This window comes from Centruroides sculpturatus, unplaced genomic scaffold (genome assembly GCF_000671375.1).
Source record: "Centruroides sculpturatus isolate CEXI.00-Female unplaced genomic scaffold, Cexi_2.0 scaffold334, whole genome shotgun sequence".
NCBI lineage: Eukaryota > Metazoa > Arthropoda > Arachnida > Scorpiones > Buthidae > Centruroides > Centruroides sculpturatus.
In genome coordinates, this window is record NW_019384688.1 from 581,870 (window position 1) to 596,893 (window position 15,024).

The 15,024-nt window shown below is 29.9% G+C and overlaps 1 protein-coding gene across 1 annotated transcript in view; it reads right to left on the reverse strand.

Annotated features, from left to right (window-relative positions):
- Positions 1-15,024, reverse strand: part of LOC111627095 — an 88,015-nt gene that overhangs the window by 7,475 nt on the left and 65,516 nt on the right. The window contains exon 14 of the mRNA XM_023370650.1: positions 11,892-11,938. Within this exon, the coding sequence (XP_023226418.1) occupies positions 11,892-11,938 (47 nt within the window). The remainder of the gene's footprint in view (positions 1-11,891; positions 11,939-15,024) is intronic.

Consider the following 15,024-nt stretch of genomic DNA (forward strand, 5'->3'; position numbering starts at 1 on the left):
AGGGGGGATACCTAGATCGGTAAAATACGCGAATTTCTTCCTACAACTTCGGTTGTTGTTCGGGGTACAGTTAAGGTTTTAACGAAGTTCGAGCGAATACATAATTAGCAAAAAAAAGTTGAAATAAAGTGATTAAACAAAAATTATTACAAATATCGTAAATAACAAATGCATATATAGAGATATTTTTTGAAAGGGGGAAATGGTCTTCACAATTTGAAATCGATAGAACACACTACTCGAATGCTCGTGTAAACGCGCGCCATCTATTGTAGGATAAATGTACTTTGCGGGAGTGTATTAAAAAATTAAAAAACTTTCCAAAGTTTCATGGCAATCGTACTATGCCACAAACCTTCGCGGGAGTATATTAAACAACTTCCCAAAGTTTCATGGCAATCGGATAAACGGTGTGGTAATGCATGAAGGACAGACACACATACATTCATTTTTATATATATAGATGATTTTTGCATTTTTTTTAAACAAGAAAACCATTTGTCAAATGAGAAAGCTGTTGCTGTAAAGGTTTCTTTGCTTATTTTTCATCTTCATTTTTTATGATTAACAAGTGGGCCATTAATTAGAATACAGCATCTTGTACATGCATAAATCATAATTTTAAAATTATTTCTATCAACTGATCTTTTCCATATTATGTCTTGATACTGAACAATAAAGATTGAAGTGGATATAGTACAGTACACACAGAACTTGAAAATTGTTGAAAATAACATACTTTCTATAAAATATGATGGTATGAGATGAGACTGGAGCTTCTTTTATACTTTAAAAATATCATTCTAAACACATATATATGAACAAAAATTATCCAAAAGTAGAGTTTCCACACAGTCAGCATTGGGCTTGCAATTTCTTAAATTGTACTTACAAGAAAATGTGGCTTCAAGTAAATGAATTCAAGAATTGATTAACTCATAATGATGTTGATGATGACGATATTTGTTCAACTTGTACCATTTTCCGAACATCAGTTAGTGTTAAGTATGATTGAATTAAAGCACTTATAAGGGATGCTAATTGTAAGAAGTATGAAAAAAGAAGTGCATCTTCTCATTTACCTTCTCCCTCCTCTGGTCATCATGTCAGCCAGCAAAACCAATTTCCAGAAGTGGTAACTTTAGCTAATAGATATGAAGTATAATGATTTTGACAATGTCTAAATTGCTACTGGTCTAAAGTTCAAGAATCTTTCCATGTCTTGTCCATTTGCATAAACAACTGCTTCCTTGGAATAGGATGAGAGCTGAAATGGCTAATGTGACACAAGTGTGCAAGACCTCCTACAGATTGCTGAAATGATATATTGGCAATAACAGTATAAATTGTCATAAATTGAAGCATTGACCACATTAAATGATGAATTTTGATTAGCAAATGCATAAATATCTTGGGACTTTAAAAAGTGATCACAATAAGAGGCTGATAACAATAAATTATTTTAATAAGCCACATCCACTGTATAATTGTATGGTCTGGGGAAAGAAATGAGAAATAAAAGACTAGTTCAGTGAAGATCAGGACCTAATCATCAATACTTAGTTTAATCTGTTTAGACATACACATAAAAACATCACCAGACTCTCAAGTAGATATTGTTAGAAAATAAACAGGTTACATTTTAATGAATAAAAGTTTTGGGAATTCTGCTCTTAATATGAAAGTACATCCAGATGCATGTATCAAATCTGATTGAAATCCAATTATTGAAATTACCATTAAAATTATAAAAACAACAAAAGCAAATACAGAAACTTTAAATTTAGAAAATTAAGAGATGCAATACAGCAACAAAAACATTTACAGAAATCTTCAATCTCTGCTTTTAGACTAATACTTTTGTTGTTAATAACATAGAATAGATGGAAAATATTTAAACATAATATTTACAAAACACAGAACATATCAAGGAAAGAAAATGAAACTATACACTATATGTGTATTCCAGGATAATATTCTGGTTGTTGCAAATTAACTAGAATATTATCATGTTTCATTGTGGACACATTCATACTCAATAGTATTGACTAATATAATTATGGAGAAAAAGAACAGATTTTAGTGGTATTTTATATACAACTAGCTTACCCGTCGCGCATTGCTGCGATCTCAGAAGAAAGGAAATTCAAGCAAACTCGTTATGATAAAATTCAATTTACATTTTATTATTTTTATTGAAACTTATTATTATTATTCATTTTCATGGGAAAAACATTTCAAAGTGTCGTTTCAATTCTATTTATTTATTGGAGTGTTTGTGGATACACGATATTTTTTGTTTTTCCGTCTGGTGCGTACACGAATAAATCGGAAGGTTTTTCGACGCGTGAGCCGGCCACATACAGTTGTCCATGCGAGAAGCACGGATTCTCCAAATTTAGCCCACACACTCGCTGCGATTGTCAGAAGTGCGATATTCCCCATTTTTATATATATTTTTAAATCCTTTATAATTTTAATTATTTAATTGCTCCTTCCTCTCTTCCTTGGCATGTTGTGAAATTTCTGATAGTTGGATAATAAACCGTTTTATTGTAATTTGTCTTTTTAAATTATTTTGAGTCGATATTAAAATTTGGAAAAGGGGGGATACCTAGATCGGTAAAATACGCGAATTTCTTCCTACAACTTCGGTTGTTGTTCGGGGTACAGTTAAGGTTTTAACGAAGCTCGAGGGAATACATAATTAGCCAAAAAAAAGTTGAAATAAAGTGATTAAACAAAAATTATTATACATATCGTAAATAACAGTTCACAAATGCATATATAGAGATATTTTTTAAGGGGGGAAATGGTCTTCACAATTTGAAATCGATCGGACACACTGTGCGCGAATGCTCGTGTAAACGCGCGCCATCTATCGTAGGATAAATGTACTTCGCGGGAGTGTATTAAAAAATTAAAAAAACTTTCCAAAGTTTTATGGCAATCGTACTATGCCACAAACCTTCGCCAGAGTATATTAAATAACTTCCCAAAGTTTCACTTCAATCGGATAAACGGTGTGGCAATGCATGAAGGACACACACACACACACACAGACACACATACATTCATTTTTATATATATAGATTACTTGAGAAACAAAAAATTCAAAAATAAAAAACTGAAGAAATTGTCATTTAATCATCTACTAAATAACAAAAACATTTATTATAGTTTATAGCTTTCTTATGGAAAGCAGGTTTAGATGAAATTGGCTAAAATAAAACATTGTAGTTTATGAAGGACTGGTGAAAATGGACAGAATGCTCAAAAATAGTTTTTTTGCTACAGGTTTTCAAAATGTATGATGCACAAGATTTTGACTATTATGTCTGAGTCAATAATGATGTCCTTTTCCACAGCTGCAAATAATTCCCTGCCAATAATTCAATTGCAACTCCTTCTGCAACCATAACTCTTTCACCAATCTATCTAACAATCCATGCAGTCAAGGTTGAAGTTGCAGAAGAATTACAGAATTGTGGATTGAGCTGCAGTTGAATTTTTGGTCAAGAAATGGATAGTGGAACGATTTGCTGAAATTATTGTGGCTGTGCAATAGGTTGTGGTAGAAATGTTTACTATCTATTGTGAAATGAATTGCCAAAATTAGTCAGAAATGTTATCAGATTCATAATGTTTAAATTGTTTGAACTTTTGATAACTTTATCTATAGATATGTGAAAATGTACATAAATAGTATAGCCTGAAAAAATTTCTCTTAAAAACCAATTGTCATTTGATTCTTCTGATTATCTAACAGTTATGAGTGTAAAAACAACATATAGGCACTAATATAATCACATCATGTAAATACAATACTAAAGTGGCACAACTGGCATTTTACTCTGAGATCTTAAAACTTAAGCAGTTACAGAAATAAAATACTTTTTCTTTTATAAAAGATTGTTGCTTCTATCAAAACCATATGAATTGTATACTTGTGAGAGTGAATAAATTTTAATTAACCTTCAGTAGTTTCAGTTGCAACATTAAAATATTTGTCAGGAATATTTAAAAGCTAAATAGAACGAAAGCTTTTTAAATTCAAAAGAACACTCTTTTTAGAGAGGTGATAGAACATATACAAAATTAATAAATAGAAAAAAAGGACAAATTTTTATATAAAAAGCATGTAAAAATTTTAAAGACTGTTTTCTTACAAAAATTTGACCAATCATATTTCCTCAAACAATAAATTCATTTCTATAATGTTACAGTTTGTTAATTTAATATGTGCAAAAGCTAATTAAGTTATTGCACTAGTGTGCAATAACCTAACAATATTAGTTTTTGCAATAATACAATAGTGAAATTTAATCTGTACATTGATACTTCTATTCACTATTCATATAACTACATTAAGTTTACAAATTAATTCTTAATTAATACTATATTTTTAAATTCCAAAATTCTAATTAAAGACAGATTAAAGAAAATTAATTAATATAATAATGTACTGTACAGTACATTATTATAATTACTCCAAAAAAAATATACACATTCATTGATATAATTTATTTTAATAAGATTAAAAATAATAAGATTACTCTTGTGAAAAATATAACATATTGATAACAAATTTGTAAGATTAATCGGTACTGTGGACTTCTTGTTTAGCAGAGTGGCAAACTCTGGAAAAACTACCTGGTACAAGGTTTGACTAATAACTGTTTGGAACTTCAGCCAACTTTCATCTTGTTAGTTAATTCCTGGCTTAATTCTGCATGTCATTCATTAGCATTAGACCAGACCTTTATGATAGATCCAAAATTCTACAATTTGTCAGTATTGTGGTATATTTGAAAGATTATTTTCTTTGAATTTTGTGCCCAACCAGCTTTGCTTCAGTTGTCTAGTTTTGACAAGATAAGTAAGTGCAATATATGAAAGATCTGCTAAGGGGGATGTCTTCCAGGAAGACTTTCAACAGAGAAACTGGTTCTGATTTACTTGTTAGACAAGGAAAGAAAACCCAGAAAACTCCACATGGCCAGCTTATTGGGCCATGCACAAACCTACGACCAACTAACAGTTACCAGTGTTCAATGGTTTCATCCATTCAGACATTGATGGGCTCAGCTTTGCATGAATTTGACAAATAGTAAGAAGTGGCCCAATCAGGCCAAACAATATTCTTCATTATTTAGATATTATGTCCAAAAGCACTATCTTCTCAAAGCACTCGTTATGTGTATCCCAGTTTATGGTTCCTTTTAACTTCATGTAAAATAACTCCAATGATCCTTTTGGTCTGAGTCAATGATCCTGAGTCAGACCAGCAACTTTTCTCCAAATTTTACCTTGTGGTGCAATCTTTTCTCATCATCAGGCATTTCTTCCTTCTTTGCAAAGTTATAAGATGAGAAAATAAGAAAAGATAGTAATTTTCATTGCTGCTCTTGCCTCTGTTCTTGACCTGGTTTCATTTCTGAGACAGACTGCCTTCTTATCACATATGCCATATCAAACACTATCCTTTTCATAGTTTTGTCTAATGCTTCATATCATTTGGCCAATGACTTGAAATTGAAATAAACTTTGGTTTTGACAGTATGCTTTAGGTTGCACTTCTATTTGATGTTCAATTGCCTCTTTGGTTGCTCTAAACTTGGCTTCTACTGATGACACAACCTTTTTCTAGTCAATCCAGGATGTTGTAAACCAACATCTGCTTGAAAGTAGCAAATCACAAAGTGTCTACTTTTTCATGTCTGAATAAAGCATAAAAGTTGTAAAAAAAATCTCTATTTTTTGTTGACTATTATTCATCTTCAATCAATGTAATAATTCTGAAGAAAATAACTATTTACAGTAATACCCCGACTTACGCGAACTCGGAGTTACGCGATTTTCAAATCTCGGTCGATTCGTCTTTTGTTTGAGCGCCACGCAACCCTTGATTACTCACTCCCCCCACACTATTGTTCAGCTTACATGTTCAGACGTGTCACGCGGAATCCACACACAGCTACAATTTATTTTGTGTTTGTTATATCTACAGAGACTTGAGACTCTACTATGTCATCCAAACAAAGTAGAACTAATTCTTCTGCATCAAACAAGAAAAGAAAAACTTTATCTTTGGAATGTAAAGTTAACATTGGGTATGTTCGTAAAGTCGAACGAGTTAAACGAGAATGATGTCATCGTTATTNAACACTATCCTTTTCATAGTTTTGTCTAATGCTTCATATCATTTGGCCAATGACTTGAAATTGAAATAAACTTTGGTTTTGACAGTATGCTTTAGGTTGCACTTCTATTTGATGTTCAATTGCCTCTTTGGTTGCTCTAAACTTGGCTTCTACTGATGACACAACCTTTTTCTAGTCAATCCAGGATGTTGTAAACCAACATCTGCTTGAAAGTAGCAAATCACAAAGTGTCTACTTTTTCATGTCTGAATAAAGCATAAAAGTTGTAAAAAAAATCTCTATTTTTTGTTGACTATTATTCATCTTCAATCAATGTAATAATTCTGAAGAAAATAACTATTTACAGTAATACCCCGACTTACGCGGTTACCGCTCGGTCCCACCTATCACGGTCCCACCTATCACGTAAGTTCGGGGTATTACTGTATTTAATATCAATTGAAAGATGAGTTCCATGTTTTAATTTACAAATTCATCCTACTCTCATGCATGTATCATAAATCCAAGAATTATTAAAATTTGTTTAATATTTTCCAAACACAATAGATTGCATTATATAATACAGTGGGTGATCAGTTAACAAACAAATCAGATAATGAACATTTTTGTGAAAGATTTTTATGATCGGACAATGAACACTTCACTGAACAAACACAAGAAGAAGCAACATAAAATAACGAATACCGATTGGTCTTCCTTTGTCTTCAGGCAACAATTCGAAACTTTTCAGTGCGCGGGAGACATCGACATCCAACCCAGTATATACTGATCAGAGTATTCCCCCGAACTTTGAAACTCTCCCTTATAATTCCAGCCTTATATATTTCTGACAGAAACAATTCTTTTACGTTTTCTTCTGAAAAAGCAAATTTATGCCGATATCTGCTATTAAAGATCTTTTGAACAAGTGGGAGGATGTCGGAACAATGGTCTTAAAATGACATTCAAACCAGGTTGCGGTTAATAGGCTTAGGGATCTCTACAATTACAATAGTAATTACTTCTGAAAAATCATGAAGAAGACAGAAAAGCAATCGACATTGGACAGATTCTTTAACCCCCACAAATGAAAAAAACATGACAAATAAAAATACAAGACCGTGTTTATTTTTATTATTACATATGAATAAACGTAGTAAGAAAGTATATATATATATATATTTTTTTTGGGAGTATCCAGAACGGATTAATCAAATTCCCATAGAAACCTATGGTAAATCAATAATCGGTTAACGAACAATTCGGATAGCAAACAAAGTCTTGGAACAGATTGTGTTTGTTAACTGATCACCCACTGTATAATGAAAATATTCTTAAAATGTTAGATATATGTATTTGTCTACTATCTATTATTATTACATTATAAATTAAATTCACTTCTAATACCAATCAAATTGCTTAGTTATCTTAAAAATTAATTTACTTTCCTCATTACGTAACAACAGAAGCATAAAAAATTTATATTATTTTGACACAAACATGATCTACATCTACATAATATCCAAATTATTTTATATGAAAGACTGGTAAATTTTGATCTCCAGCTTAATTCCAATAAATTGTGTGTAGTTAAAATATGAAGAACTTTTAAACTGTAAATTTTAATTATTGGATATGTATATACATCCAATAATAAAGTAGTAAATTAAAAAGATTTTTTTCAACAATAACATATTTAGACTGAATGACAAGTCTTTTTTTTAATTTTTAAGAACGTGTCTACTTATTTTTTCTTCACACAAATATATACTTTACTTTAATTATAGGAGCTATATATTTTATGTCAAAAACTTTTTATTTTATCATTTATGAACAAATAATGACTCTATAGTTATGTGTAAATTGTATTTTTTGTTATCTTTAGAGGGTGTTCATCTCATCCTCCACCAATTTCTTTAAATTCAATTATTAGCAATACTAGCATTAAAAAACGTGAGATATTTGAAATAAAATCCTTACAAAAATTAACAAGCTGGATGGAAATAGACAAAAATGAAACAGTACACCAAGAATTAAATTGCCAAGACAATAACAGACCACATCATATATTAACGTTTGCAACTATTTTTTTTGGTCAAATAATAAGAATGTACCCATCAGACCTTCCAGACAAGCTATGTACAGTACATCCAGATAAAAATGAAAAGATGCAAGAGGCAGCCCAAGGATAAACTAGATTGAAAAAATTAAAAAACATTCCCAAGCATTCATATAGGAATCTCACTAACCTAGCTGAGAAAGGAAAAGCTAAAAAAGATCAATTGGAAGATTCAACCAGTCACTGATGATGAGAAAGGAAAGAAGAAAAGATTTCATTAATATAATCTCTGTATCACAACAATATCATTAATAATAATGGAATCAATCTCAATTAGTATTTTTACCTTAATGTGGTGGTGATGGCTTGCATGCCCCAATGATTAAGAGCTACTGTACACCAGCAATAGCACTGCTACTAGTAGGATCTCCAGGTGGACAAAAATCTTAGAGAAGGAGCTAGACAAAATTAGATAGTATGATCCTTCATGATGAGGGTTGGACATGGGACTAACACCATCCCATAAAAACATAACATGTTAAAAACTAAAACACAAATTCTAAGAATACTTTTCTTTAGATAAACAACTTTAGCTTACTTCAAACTGTTAGTAGAGATTTCAATGCAAAGATTGGTAAAGAAGTCATATCGACTTCACTAGATAGAAATACTAGTCATAACCAAACATCAATAAAAGGTTATCAGTGACCTGAATCATGTCTATGGTCACCATTCAGTCAGGATCCTGCCTCCAGTGCCTCCTTGCTTTTTTTTGTCCCTAGATTTACTCACTGCCCCAGTGGGCAGTAGTGCCCACTTTGGAAATCACTGCTCTAGATGAAATAAATGGTTCAACAATAAATATGAAGAGGCTGTAAAAACAAGAGGTCAAAAGAAAACTTCATCTAAATAATCTATCAGAAACAGCAAAGAATACACTCAGGAATGAAAAAAAATTTGTAAATAATCAAATTGAGTGTATGGAAGAGAAAAACAAATCAAATATCTCTACAAAATTTTGTAGCAATCTCAAACATTTCATCAAAGATTATATTGCAAAGATGAATTTCTTCAAGAATGAAAATGAAGAACTCTTAACTTGTACAGAAGAAATTCTAAATAGGTGTAAGTATTACTTGGAAAATCTACTCAATTGTAATACAACTGTATGAAATTATTATGAAAATAAAAGCTATAGTAATACAGACAATACTTTCACTTTTTTAAATATGGTTGTTTAAATATACAATTTCAAATGTTTCATTTTCTTGTATATTTGTTGTCATAACTACATTGTATCTACTGATATAGCAATTAGATTTTTAACTATAATTCTGAAGCAAATGCTTTTTAATCAACTCAAATGAAATAAAACAAGACTGACATTTGAATTTAAATTTCTACTTAAAAAATCTACTTTTTTTAATTTATAAATATACTGTGAATTAACTATTATTTTTTGTTATTTCACTTTTACATTCTAAATTATTCTATTCCAAATTTTGCTGTAAATTTTCCATTCTTTATTGTATCTTTTATTACATTACTTCAAATTAATAACTATTACATTTCTTAAACATTGTTTACCATTTATATAATTAAATCAGAATTGGCATGTGAAAATTTAATATGAGTAAGAAAATTATTAAAGTTTATTGGTGTGAAAGTCTTAACACATTTGTATTATTTTATTATAAAAGATAGGGATGGGTGAATACTATCCACAAACACTCAAATACTAGAAAGTATTCAAGGTCTTCAAATAGCCCATTGATAAAAAAATATTTGAATACTATAAATACCTCTAATATTGTTCCATACATACAGACAGCACCTCTTCAGACAAGGTTGCCAGATAGATAGAGTCAATTATTCCTCAAGTGTCTGCAAAATTTCCCCAAATTATGAAATTTTACCAAAAGATTCTCCATAATATCAATATCACAGAAACATTTTTAACATTTTCAATATTCATATTTTTATTGAAATGTTTTTCAGAGTTATTGCTTTAATTTACATATATTCATTTGTTCTATTTCATAATTTGAAAATATGTAAGATACATAATATTGCATAAAATAGTTGGAAGAAGGAAAAATATACATAAAACTTTACTTTCACTTTATATTATTTCATTTTAAAATTCTAATATAACTATGATATTCTTCTCTTTTTACTTCATGCACAGTACATATTATGACAATGATAAGCCAAATACTGTATCTATTCAGATGTGTTTACATTCTTTAAATATATTGCATGAATACAAAACTTCTTAAATTTCATCTGTTTTATCATATCTTCAGAAAGTTGTTGAGTTATAAATGCAGACACTTCCAATTATTTTTTGTTGATAATAATATTAAAAATTAAATACTTGATTGTTTATAACTATATATATACATACATTTATTTATTTAATTATTATGTAGACATATAAAAAATTTTATAAACTCAAACATCACTTAAAGTGTAACATATTTACATTAACTACCATTTAACTTAAATTATGTTTAAAACTTTTCTACAAAAGTTTTGCATGTTCAGCTTGATTAACCAATAAAACAATTCTAATTGATTTATTTTAGTAAGAGCATTATTATTTATAAATTACTTCTTAATTTAAAAAAAATTAAAATAATTTCTAATATTGAAAACAAAGAATTTAACAAAACAATTATTAATGTTTTTGAAATACTAATCATATTTGAACATTTCAATTTACTGTACTCATCTGGTTAAAAATTTTTCTATTACAATAAAACAAATATTATGCCAAAATCTCAAAAAGCAAACAAAATATATGTAATAAATGAACAAACTTAAAAAATATATGCGATTAAAGGCAAAGTCAATTTGATCATACATCTTACTTTTTTATCTTTAGTTATATTAGATGTTGTTATAGAATTATGTAATAGCATCCTGAGAGAACTACAGACATTTTAACAAGCTTAATTAGCATTTTCTCTATTCAGGCAAGCTAATAATACATGGGCTACAATAAAAAAAAGTTTAAAAACAGTTCATTTTTAATAATATTAAGTTAAATTATTGTTAAATAAAAAAAATTATATATTCCCCAACTTCTCATTTGAGAATATAAAATTCCCCACAAAATTTTCCCATTAATGCTTCTTCCCCATTATTTCCCAGTTGACTTAAAAAGTCCCCATTTTGGGAAAACTCCCAATCTGGCAACCATGTCTTCAGCACCTTTGGTTTCATTTGCCACAAGAAAAGAATCAGACTAGATCCTGAATGTGTTTGAATGCTTCTTTTCGTAAATGAAAATCTGTAGTTAGTAAAAATGAGAATAATCATTGAGTAATCTATTGTAATTAAACTAACAGTGCTAAAAAGAATGCACTGTAAAACTCAAAGTCAAAATAAATACGTTTGAAGGTTCATTTTTTAAAATTTACTAAACTGTTTTTGTTTTCAGTTTATGTTTTACTTTATCAATTTATTAATATATAGAAATAAATAAAACAAGTTAAATAGTAAATATTAAATTAATTTATTAACCAAATAAGTTATAAGATAATTAAGTTCACTAAGTATTCGAGGTATTCGAGTATTCGAAACATTCAAGATCTGATTTATATTTAAATTTGATATTTGAATTTGAGAAAAGTGATATCCACCCATCTCTAATAAAAAAATAATAATATTTAAATAATAAATACCATGGTTTATCTCCCATCTCATTCTTCCTATTGATGTTCATTTTTAGCTAGATTAAAAAATAAAAATATACTTTAATCACAAGAATTACTTTTGGAAATTTTAAGCATAATATATTCTATAGTAATGTAAGATACATTTTTAAGTTGAAATAAATATTTTATAAGTTAAGCACCTTTTTAAACAAAAAGGTGCTTTACAATCTTGAAAGAGTATATAAAATTAGCAGATGAGCCTGGCTTTGCTTGAGCAAAAATTAACAGCAGCAAAGATTAAGTTTATTAAATTATTTTGTACTTCTAACCCTTCTGTTATATAAATCAAATACTATAATATAATACAACTACAAACGTTATCTTATATAAGAGTTTATCATACTGAGTAACCAATCTAATGCATTTTAAAAATTCTTTAAATTGTGTAGATTAGAGGAATAAATAATTTTTAAAATGTGTTAGATTGGTCATTCGGTGTGATAAATCCTTACAGAAGATAACTAAGATATAAATTAAATACTATAATAGTTCTACAAAATTTCTTATAGGTGGAAATTTAGCACTAATGTTACCTCAGTTTGCATATATAAATTGTGGAACAATCTTAGGTTTATAAAACATTGCAAAGTGTGTTCAATATGGATTAGCAACAAATCATGGTGCTTATATTACCTGATTGCACATTATTCATTAAATTTTACTATTAAAGAAGCAGCAATACTAGTGCTGCACTCAAGAAATTCCAAAGTCCTTATGTAAAGGTCCTCTAATCAATCTTTACTAATCTCGGAAAAATTATTTTGCATTTTGAAGAAATAGGAGCTTTTAATGTGAAACCAAGAAGAAATCACAAAGTAATGAAACTGGTTTGCAATGCCTTCCTCGTTTCAGACAAAGTCCAGATCTGTACATTATGTAAAGGTCCTCTAATCAATCTTTACTAATCTCGGAAAAATTATTTTGCATTTTGAAGAAATAGGAGCTTTTAATGTGAAACCAAGAAGAAATCACAAAGTAATGAAACTGGTTTGCAATGCCTTCCTCGTTTCAGACAAAGTCCAGATCTGTACAGATATCAAAAGTGATTAAGTATATTAAAGAGTGACTCAGGCAGAATTCAGCACTGTTGTCAAGGAAGTCCAGCTGCAAATCATCAATACACTGAATCATGCAAAATGATCTACACTTCTGTGCTTACAAGAAATAAAAAGTTCATGTCCTGAGAAAAAAGGAGTAGGCTAGGATAAGAGATACAAGTTGATCTCCCAGCATGCAAAATCATTGATTATTTTTTTCCTGATTAAAAACATTTCAGCTGCAAAACACATTCAATAGCTAGAATGATTGCATCTATATAAGATCCATAAATGATGTTCCCAGAGACAAGGTTCATCAGGCTCAGTACTTTCAGAATGTATCCCAAGTCATGGTTTGAGCACTATCTTCATTTGTGGCATTCTGCCACTAATATTTATTAAACAGGAGTCAAAGGAAACCAAAACTACTATATCATCCATATTCTGAAGGTTGTCTAAAGCAAAATATCCTGGTTGAAGAAAATTGTACCAGAGTTCATCATGCTTAATGAATGGCCTGCCTAATCCTCAGACCTTAACCCACTAGACCAGGGATAGTCAACCTTTTTATACCTACCACCCACTTTTGTATCTTTGTTGGTAGTAAAATTTTCTAACTGCCAACCAATTCTGCAGTAACTTAATTTAGCACAACTACAAAGTACTTGTAATTTCTGACTGGAGGTTTAGTAAAAATACATAGTTAAATTTATATTTTTATTTTTGCATATGTTTATAATATACGGACAATTTTTTGCCAGTACACCATGTGTTTTTTTTTTACGCCAAACTGAAAAAAGTAGCCAAATCTGGCAAGGCTGGCCCCACCACAAAACGAACTCAACTTGAGCGATGACCACTGTTACATCCTGCCCTTGTTACGTGCACTAGAGTGCAGTACAACCTGCTCCATTAGTGAGTCATAGATGCACAGTGATGATGGAAAGTAGCTTCAGCATCAGACAAAACTCCTACCACCCACCACAAAAGCTCAAATTGCCCACTAGTGGGCAGTAGGGATTGCACTAGACCAGCGATTCCCAACCTGTGGTACGCGTACCCCTAGGGGTACGTGATAGGTTGTTTAGGGGTACAGAAAAAAGTTAGTTATTATGGCAGAAAAAATAATATATTATGTATCACAAACTAATAGTATTAAAAAATTATTAGGTAAAAAATGTTCCTTGCAACAATCACAACTTTATTATGAATTTTTTCATTTAGTTTTTTTTTCTTTAATTTAAAGTTACAATATGTAAAATTAACAATACAGGTACTTACTAAATTTCTTAAATGAGGGGTACAATCTATAGATATGACCTGTCACAGGGTACGCTAATGAAAAAAGGTTGGGAACCACTGCACTAGACTACCACCACACTAGACTAATGTATTTTGGATATGTATTGGACAAAGTCAATACCATGAATGTCCAGAACATCAAACACCTATTTGGCAAAATTTAGGATGAGATTCTGATGGCTGTCATTTGTGCCACTTGTAACACATTCATTCTGAGTATGAAGGTTGTACAGGTGAAAGGAGAATGAATAGAATTCAGTGGTTTTTGTAAGTTAAACTTACACATCGATATAAAAAATAAAAATTGTTCATATTTTATTACTTAAGAAATAGACAGTTTTATTGGAGACCCTATACTGTAATTTACACATCATCTTTGTGGATGATGAAGCCTTGAAACACAATCAGTACTGCTAATAATTTTAATATTTTTGTTTTATTCACTGTATAATTCACAAACTATAAACAATATGTAATAACTTATTTTAAAAACTAATGTCAAACCAATAATTATTGCATTATTAGTATTGTTGAAAGTGCAGTTTTAAAAGCAGTTTATTTTAAAAACAGTAGGGTCCTCTTTTATGCAGAATTGTAATATTGTAAAGTACTATATTATTTTTCCGACTTTCCAACGATTATCGACACTACTGTGTGCCGTAAAGTACCCGTTAGGGAACGGCTATTTCCGGCACACAGTAGTGTCGATAATCGTTGGAAAGTCGGAAAAATAATATAGTACTTTACGACAAAGTTTGTCA